The 18,914-nt window shown below is 37.6% G+C and overlaps 1 protein-coding gene across 14 annotated transcripts in view; it reads right to left on the bottom strand.

The window, feature by feature from the left end:
• LOC131689160 (small conductance calcium-activated potassium channel protein) overlaps positions 1-18,914 on the bottom strand; it is a 761,072-nt gene that overhangs the window by 428,708 nt on the left and 313,450 nt on the right. For 3 of the 14 annotated variants that reach the window (XM_058974055.1, XM_058974054.1, XM_058974053.1), the window contains exon 1: positions 2,940-5,065. The exons of 9 other annotated variants lie outside the window; for them this stretch is intronic. Coding sequence is in view for 1 of the 5 variants with exons in the window: in XM_058974057.1 (XP_058830040.1) it covers positions 2,940-2,954 (15 nt within the window). In the remaining 4 variants the exon portion in view is untranslated. Of the gene's footprint in view, positions 1-2,939; positions 5,068-18,914 lie in introns of those variants that run through there. 2 more of the 14 variants (XM_058974058.1, XM_058974057.1) reach the window with 2 other exon arrangements.

Raw genomic sequence — 18,914 nt, 5'->3', positions numbered from 1 at the left:
ACTGTCATAGGTGGCCAATGTGGTCAAAGCTGCTTTGATTGATCATTAGTGATCCAGACCCGCAAACTAGAGTAATGTTACATCAATTTTAATATGTTTTACATCATTTGAACATCATGGTGGTACCAGTTTATATGGGAATTTGCTGTGTGACTGCACTCTTCAACCCGTAACTCCGGAACCGGAAGTCGGATCAACTAAAAATTCAATAGCAGCTTATGGGAGCGTTATACCTTTCATATGAAACTAAGTTTAAATGACACACACACACACATACACACACATACATACACACACAGACATTTGCCGATCTTGACGAACTGAATCGAATGGTGTATGACACTCGGCCCTCCGGGCCTCCGTTAAAAAGTCGATTTTTACAGTGATTGCATAGCCTTTCTTTATATGAGAAAGGCAAAAAATTGACATCGCTGCATGAACTTGAAAGAAAACGAAATTCAATTCATGCCCGCTGCGATGAATGAAATTTTTGGTTCGTTTCCATTGTCATTCGTTCTTCCGACGCAGCGCTTTCAGGTACGGACATGTTCGGTTTCAGAAGCAAAGTGAATTTTATTTCTATGTTAGCTCGGAGAGGGATTATTGATCAAAAGTGCACCAGATAAAGATTTCGCAGTTCACTTATGCTCGAAAATGTAGAAGATGCTAACTTCTGCCTTCAAACTGTCGACATTATTACAAATGAATGCTTTGGTTGGTGAATGAATTTATATTTCCTCTGCACTCAAGCATTCGATTCTGCATGAAATTTCAGTCAGTTGGAAAGTGAATAATGAGGCAGGCGTTGAATCTGAATGTCGGTTTCGGTAAATACAAGCAGAAATAGGTAACTGATTTTGAAATTTCGTTGCACTGATTATGCCTATGTGTATGAAGATTTTTAACAATGATCTTTCAAATTGTGGAGATGGTGGAAAAGCGATTCCCTCCAGTTTGATTATGTAAACTGCGGCACTTACGAGATACTCGTATTGTTTTCCAATATTCTTTTGTTTTTGTTTCGATTATAGAGGTTTGAACTTTCGCCTCTTTTTCGAGTTAGAGAAATTTCTTTAGAAAAGTCTCAAACCCTATCTGCAGGGTTAGCAATCGAACCCAGGTGAGCTGCGTACAAGGCACTCGATTTACCAACTACGCTATCCCGCCTCATCTTTCAATATTCTACACATAAACTCAGTCATAGAAGTTCTACAAACATAAAACTGAGCGAATTTCAATTCGCATATCAAAGCAACAAATCAACAATAGGTGCATTACATATATTGGTCGGACTAGAGAATTCTATTGAAATACAAGAACTCTCATATTTTTCGACACAGAAGGAGCTTTCGACAATGCATCTAATAGTTTAATGCGGAATGCAATACATATTTATAAACCGTGAAATAACTAGCACGCTTGGAAACAGGACTTTGAAAACAAACAAGGAACGTCCTCAAGTCGGAGTTCTATCACCTTAATTGTGGTCATTAGTTGTAGACGAACTATTAAAATCATTTCAGGGATACGAAGTGACTGGATTTGTAGATGATGGATCTCAAATAGAATGCAACCTGCATTAACCCTCGTTTCGAGGTGGCGTAAAAAGTAGGCCCTGGGCATAAATCTCTCCAAAAATTTGGCTCGATGGAATAGTAATTGTAATGTTCTGCGAAGTAAAGTGTTTGGGCTTGATACAGGATCAGGAATAAACGGTAGTATCGCCATGGGATAGTGGCCGACGGTGTTTCAAGCAGAAATATATGGCGTTCTCCGTATGTCTGAAAAGAAAATGCAAATATTTGCATTTTCTCAGATAGATAGGTTTCGCTGAATGCATTAAGAGCTACTACATGTCGTTCAAAACTAGTTTGGGAATGTATTCTTGTACTCCGACAATCGGCGGAGAAGAATCGTGTTAATTTATACTGTGGGTTCCAGGACATTGTTGGGGTTGCACGATATGAAAAAGGCTATGAGCTTGCAAGAAGTGGGTCTTCCATTAATTTTATCTGCCCAGAACCATTCTGTGGAGTCTCATTGGGTCTTCTTAAAATGGGACTGAACAAGTGGAAAATCGCAACTACAAAGAACAATTAGGCCTGAGCTACCGTATAAGAAAAATATATCACCCAACGAGAAAAAAGCCTGAAATTGCTTGGACTAGTCGGACACTGTCTAAGTAAATATTATCTTAAGAAAATTGGTAATCTTACACATGATAGATACCGTGAAACATCAGAGCATCTGCTTTGCGAAGGCAGTGCATTGATATAACGCAAGAGTCCTCGGTAAAGGAACATTGGAGCAATTTGATAATTGAACTGCAAATACCAAATAGGTAATAAACTTCATACGAAGTGGTGTGCCGAACTGGGAAAAGTGTGTGTCTCAATGACGACAATCATTTATCAATAATGATATGTCCTAGTAGATAGTACACTTAGATTAAGAAACGGACATACCACAATAAATACTGGTCGCAGTGGCAGTTTTCTATTTTGATTAGCGGTTTGAGCATCTGAATTCTTGATTTGTCCAATGGGAAAAGGTTTGGATGCAATTTAAGACAACGGTGTCTGAAATTTTCTCTTCCAACATCCAACGTAGTATTGGAGCATACTTCCGCAATAATAATATAAACAAGCCAATTACACGGGCATAGAGTGCGAAATAAAAATAGGCCAATAGAAAAAAAAAGTACAGCTCAACTCCCTTATTCGTTAGACTTAGATCTAAGGCAACTCTTCCAACTCGCGATAATTACATATTTTGTACTATTTGTCTTTAGTTGCGAATCATCACGAGATGGAAGAACTTCCGGCTTTTAGCATTGATACAAATGAGCTACGGAGCGGGAGAATAGGGATCAAGTGTCTATGCAAAGGAAGGAAAGCAATTTGTAGACAGTGTAGGTTAGGTTGACTACCAAAAATTACCAAAGTTATTATCATAAATTCCTTCCACAGCACTGTTATAGTTGATTTGACAGGCCTTTCTCACTTGGAGCACATTTGACTTTCATTTGAACGATAACAAATACACGGAACGATGTTTTTCTTTCCTAAGGGGGTGGTAGATGGGCGGGTTCACTTGGTCGACTGCTTATTCTTTTTCTCTGCACTTGATACACACATCGATACCACGCCACAGGAGTGAGAACTTTATTTATGTATTTTGTTGGGATTTTTATTATGACACCTAAGTGGAAACACTTTTTCGCAGAGCCAAGATTTCACTTCTTCATTGTTTTTACACAAACTGAGAGATTACATTACGCCTTAGATCATTTACTTCCTGGAGGCTTTTTCCATTCAATTAAGAACACCATCAATTACGAGTAAACATCGAGTTGCTTTTACTACTAGACACACGGAGTAATGGCATTCACAGTACAATTTTTTCACACAATTTCTCACTCTCTTATTGGGAGGCTTACTCTTTTTCTCTTTCGCTCAGCCGGCAGGGAAAAACATTTCACACACTTTCCTTGTGGGTAATGTTCTGTCGTTCACTCGGATGGGTGATTTCGCACTTCTTGCAAGGTGGGCTGGGGGCGGGAAAATGCACCGAATGCACTCGTCAATCTCAGCTGTAGGTACTGCACAAAAATAGATGTCACCTGCTGGATTGAAGACAGTTTTCCGATGTTTGCTTGGATCGTGAGTCGCTCGTACAACGGATGGCAATTAAGAAATTACACCGTTATTGCGAAATGCCCGCTGATACTTTGGGGACTTCCAAGATCGGAATACTGAACAGCAGAGCACTTGAGATTAGTCCAGGAGAATCGTAAAATTTTCCTGCCCCTGCAGAAGCACATCTCTCATATAGGGAAAAAACACTCACGCTTGCTGCGGGATTCACCGGCCTCTTCAGTGTACGCTCTTGACAGCCGTCCAGAATTCACTAAAATTGTATCTATTTTTTCTCGTGCAAATTCCCTTCTCCGGCTACTGAAAGGCAAACGGCAGGCGTGCGTTAATTTTCACAACTCCGAACACTACTAAAAGCCAGAGATTTCTCCAAGACTGCCAGAGACACCAATTCAACAACACACCGTTTACTTGGCGGCGCTTGCTTTCATCTTCTCTTTTTGATGGTAGATATTTTTGAACATATTGTGACGACTGGATGCAAATTCCCCTGCTGCCCGTTTCAATCTTCTTTTCTGTCTACGACCAACTGCTGCGAATTGGCCGGTAATATTGTCCACTACTGCACAACTGGGAGGCAATATTTCACCAGCTTCGACTGGCTTCCCATTTATATTTCTTTTCTATTTTTGATAGATGAAACCGAAACTAATTTGTGGAAAGGAACTCCGGGTGGATTCTGCAGAGCATTGGGAGACAATTCACTTTCGTTCACAGTAGGCCGGAGTCGCAAAAACCGCTAGGCAGTAACGATAACACTCATTATCTGTACATTTTAACAGGCATAGTTTATTTTTGCCTCCCAAACAGTGCACAAGAGAAGAGATGATTAGTTATTATACTATATTTTGAGTACAATCTGTCTCATCTGTCCATCTGCGGAGGAGGGCGATACACGGTTCACCGAAAGCTAAAAACAGACTGATTTCTCAGCACGGGCTCAGGCGAATGGTTAGGTTTTCCAAATTTCACTGGCTCGCATTTCCGCGAAGAGGAAATTCATTCGTCAGGAGCGGAAAAATTCTCTCCGCTCACGTGCAGTAAACAAGGGTGTGCGGTATTCGCACGCTTTCTCTCTTATTCTATCCTTGATTGCCATGCACACACTAACACGTAGGCGCGAATGTTGTGGTGAAAAAAAAAACTTCAAAACATATTCCTCTGAGTTCACTTAAGAACAAAAGACACAGAAGTCGTACTATTTGAACCTCGACGTTCAATAGATTTTTCAATTGAGGTTTTCTTCACTTCATTCGATCCATATGGAAACTAATCTACGTAAACCGGTTTCTCAATATTACATTGGATGTAGCTGTCAGCAAAGATTTTCCACAAACGTTTTGAAAACAAATGTACGCACCCACCGCCCCAGAGTGTATCGCAATTTCGAATGATGCGTTTTTCGTCTGGTCATGATTGTGTGAGTGGGCGAAAGCATTTCCTTTGATTGTGAAAATCCTTCAGGGCTGTAGCAATGAGTATGATATTGCTTGGCTTGATTTTTCATGACATGTCTAGCAAGAACAATATCACATAATTCCACATAAAAGTGCAATATGACTAAACTATACATATTTTTAAATGATCGTCCTTTAAAAAATGGTTGATTACTTTAAGAACGATACCATACTATGTCAAGGAAACATATTAAATAAATCTGTAATCTGCATGATAAAAAGACTGAACACATTGAATGAATTGCGCTTTCATGATAAATCATTATAATTCACTTTCCGAATTTTATTGAGCTACTATAAATAGCTAAACAACGTTTTTATATTTCGATTGTACAGGTTTTAACCTTGACTTGCCTCATTTTCGGGTTAGAAAAGTATCTCGCGCTATGTGCGGGATTGGTAATAGAATCCAGATGAGTTGCGTACAAGGCAATCGTTTTACCAACTATGCTTTGCTCGCCTTCTAGACAACAACGTGATAACGTAATAATACGATAGGGGAGGGCATAGTGTAGTGCATTGTGCGCTTACGGTTTACGGATGTCAATGGTATTTGCTTCCTCGTTGATGGGACTGGCTGTTGATACGGGGGTGCGAGGCGCTGCGTTTTCAGGTGTCATTCCGGCACGAACAATTTGGGGACCGCTTGTGGTGCAGATGATATTGCAGACTGTGCTTTGGATTTGGTTGTTGTCGAAGAGTAAACAGCCGGTTGTGATGCATTCTCTGCCGCATGTTTGGCGTCAGATGTTTGATGGTGTGTAGTCTGATTACAGTGTTGGTACGTAGGAATATGTCTGTGAAGGATCTGTTGGGTGGCTTCGTATTTTGAATTTGATATGTTTTGCAATGAACGCCCGGGAATAAAAGTCTAAACATAAGAACAAGCGTCGTAAAGAAAACTATAAATATATTAGAATGTAAAAATTGGATATAAACTTCAATCATAAAAATTAAACTAGAGCTCTCCGATGTAAGAGTAGGTAAAAAAAAACCTTCTGTTTTTAAACCTTGTACAGAAGAACCCTATTCCAAGTCTTACGCTAGCATATATCCGGATTCCACTAAGCCGTAATGCGCTAAATATTTTTAATGGAATCGTAGTAAGTATAGGGCGCCAAATCAAGTAGTCGTACCTCTATTTTGTCATTTTCTGCATACACTAACATCTTTTATTCACGGATGTTAGTTTCAACCACATGCTTTGGGTTGTTCTGCGAAACGAGACATTCTGCTTGGGCTAACGTGTTGAATTATATAACCTCTGAATGACGTTGGTGATGGAATTTGAAAAAAGGTGTCTTCCCTAAGACTAAATTCCACTTTTATCTTTGGGCAATGTTGCGCACGGTGAGCCTACAATCGTTATTCACAAATAAAAATGATGGCATACGGTATTCGAAAGATACAGTATCCAAGCATTTTTTCAATGAATTTCAAAATGATCCATTGAGAGAAAGATCGATTTGAAGTTTCATGACACGTTTCATAAGGCTGCCATCATACACTCACAGGTTTGGTTTTATCTATATAAACAAAAAAATGTTGGTCTACTTATTTGGTACACAGTAATCAAGTATTTATTTCGTTGACGGAATCGGAAGTTATAGCGATTCGAATTTGTAGGCCTCATCGATGGGTTTTCTACCAGGCGTTAAATGTGAGTCCATGTTTGTCTATTGACTATTTAGAGAGTTTAAACGTGTCGCGGTTTCAAATAAAAATCTTGTCATTTAATTGCAAAAATATAATTTTTTTATTTTTTTATTCAAATCGTTTATTTGATAAGGCACGTTGCGTTAGCTTAAAGGTGCCAATTTTGTTTTGTTTTACATTTTAAATTGCTTAAAACTAGGGGGTTACATATTGATTTTTTTAAAATGAAACTAATGCGATTTTATAGCTATCTTATATATCTACACAAGGGGATAATATTATTTTCGTAAGATTAGGGGGGTCATTTAGTTTTTGTGGCAATGTGGTTTGACATTTTTATCAGTGAGATTATTGGAGCAAATAATGTTTAACTAAGGAGGACATTTTTTACGACTATCTTAAAAGTAGGAATAACTAGAGGGTATGATTGAATTTTGTAAAGATTCGTAATTATAGTTATTTTTGTGGGTAGTAGAGTTGGGCATTTTCAACGAGATTATATAATATAATAGTTAAAACTAGAAGAGACAAGAAGAGCTAAATGCTTCGTGAAGATATTGGAGGGGGGGGGGTTGGGGTGTTACTTCTGGGTATAAGAGTCAGGGGAGGGAGGGTAGACAAAGATGGCAGGGAGAGAAAATTATTTCAGTTTCAGGCATCGTGAGATCAACGGATGGATTACAAACTTGGGTGGCCTTCATCAGGGGAATCATGTACTGGGACGCCGGGTGGTCCTCCACAAGATGGCAGGGGTTTTTCCAGACCATTTCGTAGTACGGCTCAGATGTGGATCGGCTACATTTCGAGTTAAGCGTGTTATGTTCGTGCCGTAGGTCCCGTGTTGGTTGGCTCATTTGATACAGATGCTTTGATACAGGTGGAAGAGGGTTCTGAGAATGATAAGAAAAATAAGAAGGGGCAGTTAGACTTGTATATTGATGGTTTTCACAAAGGTAATAAGGTATATAAGGGACATATAGAGGACATCGCGGCTTGCCAGCACATCTCGAACCGTGACGTTGGTTGGTCTTCCTTGGGCCCGCAAGGTATCCATTAGCCGAGACCTGGCGGAACTGTATTCGGTGCACGCCCAGACAATGTGCGCGATGTCGTGATAGCCGTCGCCACAAGCGCAGATACCACTATCCACGAGCCCAATACGCCGGAGATGTGCATCCAGCGTGTAATGGTTTGTCATGAGTCGGGACATCACACGAATGAAGTCACGACCCACATCCATCCCCTTGAACTACAAAAATATGATGTTTAATTATTTATATGCTGCACTGAAAAAATATTAAAAAGGGGTTGTCTATCTAACGTTACCAGTGTAAATTAAAAAATTTGAATAAAAGTTGAAAAGTTTACTTCAAAAGGCAGTGGTTCGTTGACTGATTCTAATTATTTTTACCTTGGTGAACAGATAGACATTTTATCGACAATTTTCATCAGGGAGAATAAAAAATAGAGTTGCCTTCTTCAAATAATAGACAATATAATTATTCTCAGCTATATGCACTATCATCATTTAGTGAATATTTTTGAATGAAAAATAACGGTCAATCCATTTTTACACACTAGTTGATTGCAATTGCTGTATACTACAAATTTTAAATATATGAAATAATAAAACTAATACATTCGTGATTCGCTGGTTGGACAATTTTTAACAGGGGCCGTTTTTTAGTTGAAACTCCGCTGCTTGGTCCATTGTCAAACTAAACGCATTTGTACTGATAACATCCCCTTTGACCAGTTTTTGACATCTGTTAACCCAACCGTTGCAGCGTATCACGACTATACAATATTTTCAACAAAAGCCGTACCGTAAATTGATCTGAATGAGCAAATACATTCATTTTTTTTTGAATATTTATTTTTGATTTTATTTTTCTATGATTTGCAGTTTGCGTTCGTTGCAATCATCTAATATATAGAAAATGATAGGTCGTCGTTTTGAATATAACGATATTCGATAAATAATGATAATCTATATAGTTGAGAATATTTTGTTGTCTATTATTTGAGGAAGGCAACTCTATTTTATATTCTCTTTAATGAAAATAGTTGATGAAACGTCCATCTCTTCAATAATGAAAAAATAATTAGAATCGGCAAACAAATCACTGAGATGTGGCCTTTTGAAGTAAACTGTCCAATTTTTCTTAATTTTTTTTTAATTTGCGCTGTAACATTAGATAGACAACCCTACTCGCATATTTTTTCGGTGCAGCATATAAATAACATCCTTTATACATTATATTTATGTATTTAAATGGCAAGGTCTTTGTTTGAAACCGTGACACGTATAAACGCTCTAAATGGTAAATGGACAACATCACCCTAGAAATATGGTAGAAAACCCATGGATGACTGCATACACATTAAAATCGCTCTATTTTCCGATTCCGTCAATCAAATATTTTTAAATGAACAGGGAATATACTTGATTACTATATCTTTCGTATTCCAAGTACCAAATAAGTAGAAAAATATTTTTTTGTTCATAATGATAAGACCATACCTGTGAGTGTATGTAGAATGTAGTGTACTGTTAAGCCCCATGTATAATTTTCTCAAACATCACTTTGTTAAAAGTTTAATAATTTCTTCTAATACAGCCGGATTGATTTGCAGTCTTCGACGAAGTTGTAGATCAATCAATTATCTTTCTTCTTTTTCCTTGCCGTGATAATATGATCCATTCAGTGTCACCTAGCAGTAAAATGCGAGCTAGTGCGTGTAACATGTAAATTGTCGAAAAACTGCATACAAATGTCAGGCTCGTTGGTTCGGTAGGTAAACTTGTACGATTTGCTTCAACCATGGAGCAAGCACACCCAAGGGTTGGCTGATTGAGTTTTCAAACCATCATTATTTTTCTGGGTAGTTTAGTGAATTAACCAGGACTACAACGCTTATCATACCCATAACTCCGAAATGGCCATCTTCGAATTTTCTCGAAACAAAATACAGACCACACGTTGGAAGCATTCGGTCAATAAGATCTTTGGCAATCGCAAGACAAGTTTGTCCATCCTAAACCATGATTTACATACTGTTAGATATACAAAACGTTCATGGTACGAATGAAAAAAATCCTTTTTCTATGAATAGAACAAAAAAGCATAACAGTTAAAATTTTGAAAATCCCTTTTCCTCTATGTGCCCTCACGCAATTAGTGTCTGACCTCTTTATATGATAAATGTGAAAATAAAAGGTGTTTTTAACGTTTTTTCAGCTGGGATTTTCTGATAATTGACGTATCCCTTTATATTTCATTGAAAAAAAAAAAAAATAAAAAAAATAAATAACATAAAAACACCCTTTATTAATATTTTTCCTTGAAAATATGACTTTTTTATACTTGGAATGATAAGTACTATAATGAAGTATAATCTGTTGAAAGATTTCTGCAGGCCAGAGACGAATCCGTTAGTTACATTTTAAAAAGACATTGGTTCAATTGACCATTTCATTTACATAAATATTTATGGGATTCTGCGTTGCTTTAACAACGGTTGCACTTGTATTACTAACTAATATCCCTTGAAAAGTTGGCCGTCAAATACAACCCTAGTTAGCTTCTCCTCTTATGTACATCCACTGGCAACATTATTCCACAACAGGATAATCAAATACTCGGTAGTGTATTCGTGATATGAATAAAATATCCTTATCAGTCAATTCTAACTTCGTTCCTTCCTTCATTGATTCATTCATATGAGTGCAACTCTCTCTCTCTCTCTGCAAGCTCCATCCATTGCACACTTTACAAATGTAGTAGTAAAGTAATGGATGAACCCAATCCATGCTCTGTCATTCAACGTGATATGATAAAAAATTGCTGACAGTTTCTCAGAGTGAACAGAAGGGTCGTGAATTTACGATCGTAAGAGAATTTTCTCCTTGTTCGAATATGAAAGCCCTCTATCGGCGTATTTTATCATCCTGAGATAAGCGCAGGAAAACGCACTCAGAAAACTCGACAGTCGGACAACTGTCAACATGTTCGAAATGGGTAAGCTTTTATAACCACATAAAAAGCCAATCTAATTCACGAACGAGCGTAAGAAAGGTTCACAGAATTAAATTTTAAAGTTTGCCTATGGGTACATCTCGCGAATTTCTTGAGCCTAGGGAAAATAATGGCCTTTACCTTTGTATGAATGGGCTCTACTACACTGCCCACAATCGCAGGTCAGTCCCATGTTCTATAGGCTTCCCTATCTACATGGGGCTGACTTGCGGTTATAGGCAGTATAGCACATACTCGAAACAATTTTGCTGGTACAAGAACTAATGGACCTTGACTCTACAGCCAGATCACAAACGGCATATGCCAGCAAGCATGATTAAAAATTGAAACTACTTTAGTGCACATCGTTTGGGAATTTCTGCCCATTAACACTTTCGCTTTTCATCGTTCGGTGTTCGGAATTGTATTCCTCTAGCAGTTGGTTGCGTGTCGGCACGTACTTTATAAATTATTTGCCTTTTCCGTAGTAAATAGTTCTGTACACGATTGCCAGCAGCGAAAAAGAAAGGAAATAAAGCGCACTTCAGCTTCACCGGTTTCAATTGGCTGCCGTGCCTTCGATCGCGTGAATGTGTGAATAACTTCTTTTTTTGTATTTGAAGCTTCATCATGACATCTCAAGGGAAGCGTTTTTGTGAGCGAAATGTTGCATCGAAACATGTACGAGATACGTAACCGACATAAAGGTCAGAATGTGAGTTTTGTTTATATCGTTGTTTACGAAATATGCCATGACATGAGATGATGTGCTAGGAATATAGATTGAATGCCATTAAAAATATAATAGAATTTAAATAGTTTTTCCGAAGTTCGATTAAATACGCACTGTTCAAAAATACAAAAATCGATGATCATCGAAATATTGTGACATGTTAAAACTGTTTGAACTTATGTTCATATTCCAAGACCCACAAATTCCACTTATACCTGGACCAAGATTTGATAAAAAAGTATTTAGATAGGAATATCTAAAAATGTTAACTAGCAACTAGACTTGGCAACATTCTATAATCTTCATGACAGAGAAAGCAAACTAAGAGCTGCAGTACGACATGGGCTTAGAGATTGGCCATCCATGGTCGCACCAACATATCAATGAAACGAACATAAATTTGTGAATATGCGTTAAAACACTAGCCAAGCACGTAGCCAGGAGAGGGGCTAGGAAGCTGAAGGCCCGTTTCGAAATTTTCCATAAATAAATTTAAAAAAAAAACGTGTTTTTCGGCGACTTTCAACAAAATTTGTAACTCATTTGTTTTGAACAAATTGTTGGGAAAACGTTGAACAAGGCTATTTCCGTCCACCAAAGACAATCGTCACGAAATTAAGTGTGCTTTATGTTTTTGCTTGAGCATGTGCGAATGGTGAGAAACTGTTGCTATAATTATTGCTCTAGTATTCTGTTGTGCTGAGTAAGTAGCAGAAGCAAGAAGTGGTGCTCTGGCCAAATACGGTGATTATAAAATTATTTAATTACACAGAGAATTCTGTGCATATATCAAGGTCAAATTAATACGAACCAGTTCTGTTATAAACGGCACATTACGGTCTACCCTGTTTAGAAACCGCTGAATACAAATAATTGCAAAATCTGTTCAGGTGATTTTGACAACGACGAAAGCTACGTCAAGTGCCTCAAAATTAACAATCAGTGCTATTATTGTGGAAGTTCACACCGAAGAACAAGGAAGAAATCATATATTCGCGAACATAAAGGTAGCAACTACGACGATGGCACGGAAATGTACAATAGCGAGATAGAAATTAACCGCCCCCCAAGCAAGACGCAGCTGGTGAGGAAGAAATATTTCCTCGCATCGTAAACATGCAATGGCGAAGCGCTTGTGCGACATCTGCCGGACGACCACTTAAACTCGTTATTGTTTTAATTTTTTGCATAATGGAACTATACTGCCCATTATCGCAAGTCAGTCCCATGTAGATAGGGAATCCCATAGAACATGGAACTGACTTGCGATTATGGGCAGTATATAAAACACCCACGGCTCCTGTTGTTATTTAAATGATACTGTTGGATACTGGGCGCCCTGTCCGATCACTCGTAAATACACCACGAGGGCTTAGATTGTCAGGCGCTGTCTCGGTTGACGTCCTACAAGCGGAAGCGAAGAACTGTCATCATTCTCGTTGGAAACCAGAACGGAGTGGAGTTAAAACGTGTAGTAATTAATTATATACGCATTTCATCATATAAACTAAATTTGTTTCTACTTATAGTTAAATTGATTGAACTACTTAAAACTAGATTGATTATAACCTAAAACTTGCTTGCTGCACTACATTTGTAAGTACATATTGTTGAAGATTAAAACTTACTGAACTAATTTAAATATATTATAGCTTAAAGCTATTCGCACAAATGAACCTGGATTTTATTGCGATTGCTAAAAAGAGTTAGTGTGCGGCAAACATCATCCGCCGTCCGGAACAGATACATTTTTGAATAGCACAAAATTTTGAATTTCTGTATTAGGACAGTGCACACTGTGCACTATGTACTTTTAGTATTAGTACCAGGGATTACATTCAAGCGTACTACCCCAAAAAATATTTCAATTCGTCTGAGAACGATGCAGCCGAGAAGACAGTTTTTATTTTTCGTCATTTTAACGCAATATCATTTTTATTGACTTTCCATTTCATTTGTAAGAGGAATTTGTTCTGTACTAAAACACTGTTAGTCCTCAAAACCGTGATATCTTTAACAAACGTGTTAAAGAAAAAAAGTGTTTGTTTAAAAGTGGACAGGTCAAAAAGTGGCAAAACATAAAAGATTATTATAATGCACTTTGTTAATATGATGAAACCTACACAGTAGCAATAGAACTCAAGGTCATGATTTCGGTTTTCTCTAACAATCGGATACCAATTGCTGCTAAATCACATATTAGTCAGTCAATTAAAGAATTAATAGATAATGTTTACTTTCAATGTTTGCTCTAAGGCTAAATGCACGCGATACATGTAATGTTGCAACTAGCAGCAGCATTGTAGTCATTTTCTATGGTTTCCAATTGATGTTCATGTAAGAAGTTTGAAAATGACGTGACAATGCAGGAAACAGACATCAATAGGTAATTATGAAGAGCGACTAAAATGTCGTAACTGTTAGAATCTATAAGCGAATAAGTTGGGATAAGTGTTTCGATTTCATGTCTTCAGTATGTGACAGTCTTTCGTTCTGTTTTAGCTCGTTATGGTATAAAACGAGAGAGACAATCTTAAATCAGAGATAAAGGAGAGGGAAAAAGAATCATCCAATCGAAATCGGCTCAAGAGCACCTCTTTTATCTTTTCTATACACTCAACACGAGTGCTTTTGGAAATGTGCTCATATCTTTTCATTTCGGATTGAATACAACGCATTTTCGTCTTCGTTATCCGCATCAAAGTTGCGTTTGGTGAGACAACTTTAATTGCAACTATTTCCCAAATAGTAGTAAAACAAGCCTGTAATCAGACAAACATTACAGCTTACTTCAAGAAGTCATATACAGTGCTGTGCAATCTCACGATGGTCTTTGACATGTGACGGTAAATATGAAGTGACCATATCACCACAAAAATGACCGTTATTTCATTTCCATTATCCTCGGATCGTGTTTCAGTTAACTATCTCTCACAGAAGCCTTGCGAGAGAGAACGCATTGAAATGATAGACAGATTGAGTACCATTTACTTTGTATTGGTATAGTAAACGATAATATTTATCAGTGTATTGTATTCAGGCAGCATGCGGTGCTTTGTTGCTTTTTTCTCCACCTTTCAGTTTCTTTTATGCATAGCTATTTATGTGAAACCGCCTGTTTGGTAATTCTAGCTCGTTGTTTGTAATAAGATGACCGTCATAACCGTATTTATATTGCTAATAAAATGACGGTCTGTTTCCCTTCCTCTCAATAATAATTCCAATGAGTGAGAGATTCAGAAGAGAACCGTTTGACTGTTGTCAATTCATTGGAATGAGAACCGTAACTCAATAAGCATCGCTTACTGTTTCAACTGCTAACCGTTTCATTCTCTTTTGTCTAGCAGGTTTGCCATCAGTACCGTGATGGAGCTCAGCACTGGTCATATATCTCTTCCAATATTGATTATGATTCAAAATAAAAATATTTTTACTAAAAAACAAACCAATTACTGAGCAGATTAGTGTCAACATATTTGTTTAACGAATGGACAAAAGTTTTGCAAAAGTTTCACAGGAAGCGGATAATTCGTTGTAATTTCAAAACAGGCAACTTTAGAAGAAAGCCTGTTCGGCAAAGAAGAAGTAAGTGCGATGTGTTTTCTTCCATGTGTCGGAAGCAAGTGATGCTGAAATTATTAAACTCACCCATATTTATAGTTTCTAGTTGTTTTGGTGGTGTCATCAATGATACATGGGTAATTTCCAGTAGATTGTATCACTGACATATTTTGCATTGTCTAAAAACCCATGAATTCTGAAATAAAACCTTCAAATGTTCACATACACCCAGAGTTTTTTTACGCGGGGGATACGTACCGTATAAAAAACCGCGGAATAAACCGCGTTAATTGGAAAATCCGCGTTAGCGAAATTCGCTATAACCCAATTAATATAAGTATTTTCGGAATGGTCTTGAAGAGTAGGTGACAAAAAATTGATTTTAGACGCCATTTTTAAATACAAGATGGCGACTTCCGGTTTAGCAAAATTCGTTATAACCCAGTCAATATGGGTATTTTCTCAATGGTCTTGAAAAGTAGGTGCCAGAAATTAATTTTTGACGCCATTTTGAAATCAAAGATTCCGGTTTAGTGAAATTCGCTATAACTCAATCAATATGGATATTTTCGGAATGGTCTTGAGCTGTCTTCCCATGAACATCGACAAGTTTGCACCCGTGTGCAAAATTTCGTGCACGCGTTCAACCTCAAACATGCTTTGCCTTTGGGTACAGGTTCGCATCGAACACCTAACCCAAGCGAACAATGTGCAAATTTAGGTTTAAACACCGTGTGCGTACATAAGAAAGGCACACACAAAACAGAATGAGTCAATGCTAGTGATGATGGGTGAGAGAAAGAGAAAACTAGTATCAAGAACCTGTGTGTACGAACACCGCGTACGTACATGGGGTTCAGTTGTGCATATGAACATGTGCTCGTGTTTTGGTACGCATTAGCGCGTTCGAGTTTGCACACGAAATGATGGTGTAGGATGAGCACAGAACTAGAGCGAACATGGTGTTCGATGTTCATTTGGGAAGACTGGTCTTGAAGAGTAGGTGCCAAAAATTGATTTTTGACACCATTTTGAAATCAAAGATGGCGAATTTCGGTTTAGTGAAATTCGCTGTAACCCAATCAATATGGGTACTTTCGAAATGGTCTTGACGAGTAGGTGCCAGAAATAAATAAATCTGCACCTTCCCCGCAAGGTTTTCCACGAAAAATTGATTTTTTGCGCCATTTTCGAATCCCAGATGGCGACTTCCGGCTTAGCGAGATTCTCTTCAACTCAATCAATAGGGGAACCCGGGGCTATTCGGAAATACTTAAGCAAATCACACTTTTAGGTGGATAGATGTGAAAAAAGTTACCGGCCAAAAGTCCTAATTGTTAGCTTGAAACCTCAGCTACATTTTGGTGCCATAAAAGGTTCAATGGCACCACTCAATGGCAGCGCTAGGCGACGATTTGCAAACCTCTACGTTTTTCCAGCATTTTACAATGTAGGGGTAATTCGGACCATCATTTTTCTTTAATCTTTTTACAATGGAATTTGGTTACTTATGAATTAGTTACAAGAGACACTCCCCAAGAAGCAAAAAAAAAATTGCTTTATAAAAACCTTATCTGATATGTCAAATCTGTCGATTGGCGGCCCATGTATTTTTTTTGCCATGGCGTGTGCAATGGTATGCGCAGCCGCAAGCCACTGGTGAGCGTCTCGAAAATATCTTTGTTTTCACTCAAACAAAAATCTTTCCATAAAATAGGAGCCTCAAGCTTTCCAAAACACTTACGTTTTATTTTTTCACTTTTGTTTGATGTTTTAATCACGGTTTTTCCATTATAATGATTTTTGTTTTGAGAATGGCAAAACAAGGAAACACGTTGTATCTCCTTTCTACAAAGAACAAAGAATCAACTTCAGCTCTCAAAATTAATGTTTCAGAATAGCGGTTCCACGAATATGTACGATAGTTAGAAAGTCTTGCTATTTTCGGAGAAATCGAGGGATCCGAATTACCTCCACTGTCTTAATAGCCCCGGGTTCCCCTATGAGTATTTTCGGAATGGTTTTGACGAATAGGAGACAAACATCGATGTTTGGCGTCATTTTAAAATTCTAGATGGCGACTTCCGGTTTACCGAAATTCCCGCATGAAAAATATGAGCAATCATCCAAAATACCCTCAAATATAAGATCTAATCATAAACCAGCAAAATGCAAAATATTTTTATGTGTTCATCCAGAAGAGTGCGGTGAGAATGAGAGAGAGAAGAAAGAGACGTATGTGGTGTGAGTTGGGAGTTTGAATTTATTCAAATTAAACATATTGCTTAAATTTAAGTAAATTCAACTATTCAATTAAAACTTTTTGTACTACAACTTCAGTTTCCAAAAATACCCATATTGATTGGGTTATAGCGAATTTCGCTAAATCGGAAATCGCCATCTTGTATTTCAAAAAACAATTATTGGAACCTACTCGTTAAGATCATTCCGAAAACACTCATCTTGCCTGGGTTATAGTGAATTTGGCTAACCCGGATGTCGCCATCTTGGAATTCAAAATGGCGTCAAAAATCAATTTATGGCACTTACTCTTCAAGACCATTCCGAAAATACCCATATTGATTTGGTTATAGCAATTTCACTAAACCGGAAGTCGCCATCTTGGATTTCAAAATGGCGTCTAAAATCATTTTTTTTTGCAAAAACCGTGTTAATTGAGAAATCCGCGGAAAAAAAACTGCCAAAATTCTTCTAAGCTCTTCGCATTTCAAAGGACTTAGAATTTTTTCTAGAAATAAGTCTAAGTCTTTTGCATTCAAAAGGACTCGGTAGTTTTTTGCACACACTTTACATTTTGACTTTTACCATAGTTTCAGGGATTCATCCGAACAAGAAGAATCAGTCTGTGATATTTTTAATTCGTAAGTTCAATGTCTTAAAAACTACCATTTTTATAAAAAATAGGATCTGTGAAAGATGTCTGATAATATTGTAGAAGATAGTTTTTAACCCATTCCCCACGAGATTCAAACGAAAAAAGCATGTGTTTTTCTCAGAATTTGTGTTTTAAATTCAAAATTTCATAAAGTTTAGTTAACGCAAACTTCGGGTGAAGTTGAACCTATTTTCCGCATCTACAAATCGCCTGCCTGATCAGAAGATTTGATGAAAATTTCGACATTCACTTTGTTCGTACATTCTTTGCAACAGTAAACTTGGATTTCGCACTGTTATATTCCTAGCCACGATTTGATTAGCAAAAGCGTGTAAAGTTTCGTAAGCCGGGTTTTTTAGATATTTTTCTACTCATGGCAATTTAGCGTCTTCTACACCTACGTGTAGTCTGGAATAGGTCGCATTTTCAAGCACCCCCAAATACTTTGATCTCTTGATTATTTATTTTGTAACCAAAGAAAATTGTAACTTGTAATTACTTTTATCACTACATCCAGTTTCTAATGACTATCGGTCGTCAAACGGTGGGATAACAAAATTCTCACAAGTTTCCTATCTCATGCCTCCATCAGGTTAACAATCCTTTATATTTCCCTAAGAAATACTTTCCTTGATTTATAACATCTCGCGCTATTTTTTCCTGTATAATGTGTTATCATTCGGTAGTTTTCAAGCCAATAAATATATCGTAGAGAAGAAGTAGCGAATTCTGTCCAAATACTGTTGCAATAAATAGTGATCCAGCCCATTACGCAGTTAAGATTAGCTTTTCTAGGCAATACTCCCACGGTCGGCCGAGTGGAGTTCAAATTGCTTTTGTTTAGGGAACATAGTATACTCTCGGTAGCCGGCTGCCCAGAGTTTAAAAAGAACCAAAAACTAAACAAGATCTCTTTTTCGAGTGATCGTGCACTCG

Source organism: Topomyia yanbarensis, chromosome 3, assembly GCF_030247195.1.
Source record: "Topomyia yanbarensis strain Yona2022 chromosome 3, ASM3024719v1, whole genome shotgun sequence".
NCBI classification, from domain to species: Eukaryota; Metazoa; Arthropoda; class Insecta; order Diptera; family Culicidae; genus Topomyia; species Topomyia yanbarensis.
The sequence above is the reverse complement of the archived record's forward strand: the minus strand, read 5'-3'. Positions and strand labels throughout refer to the sequence as shown.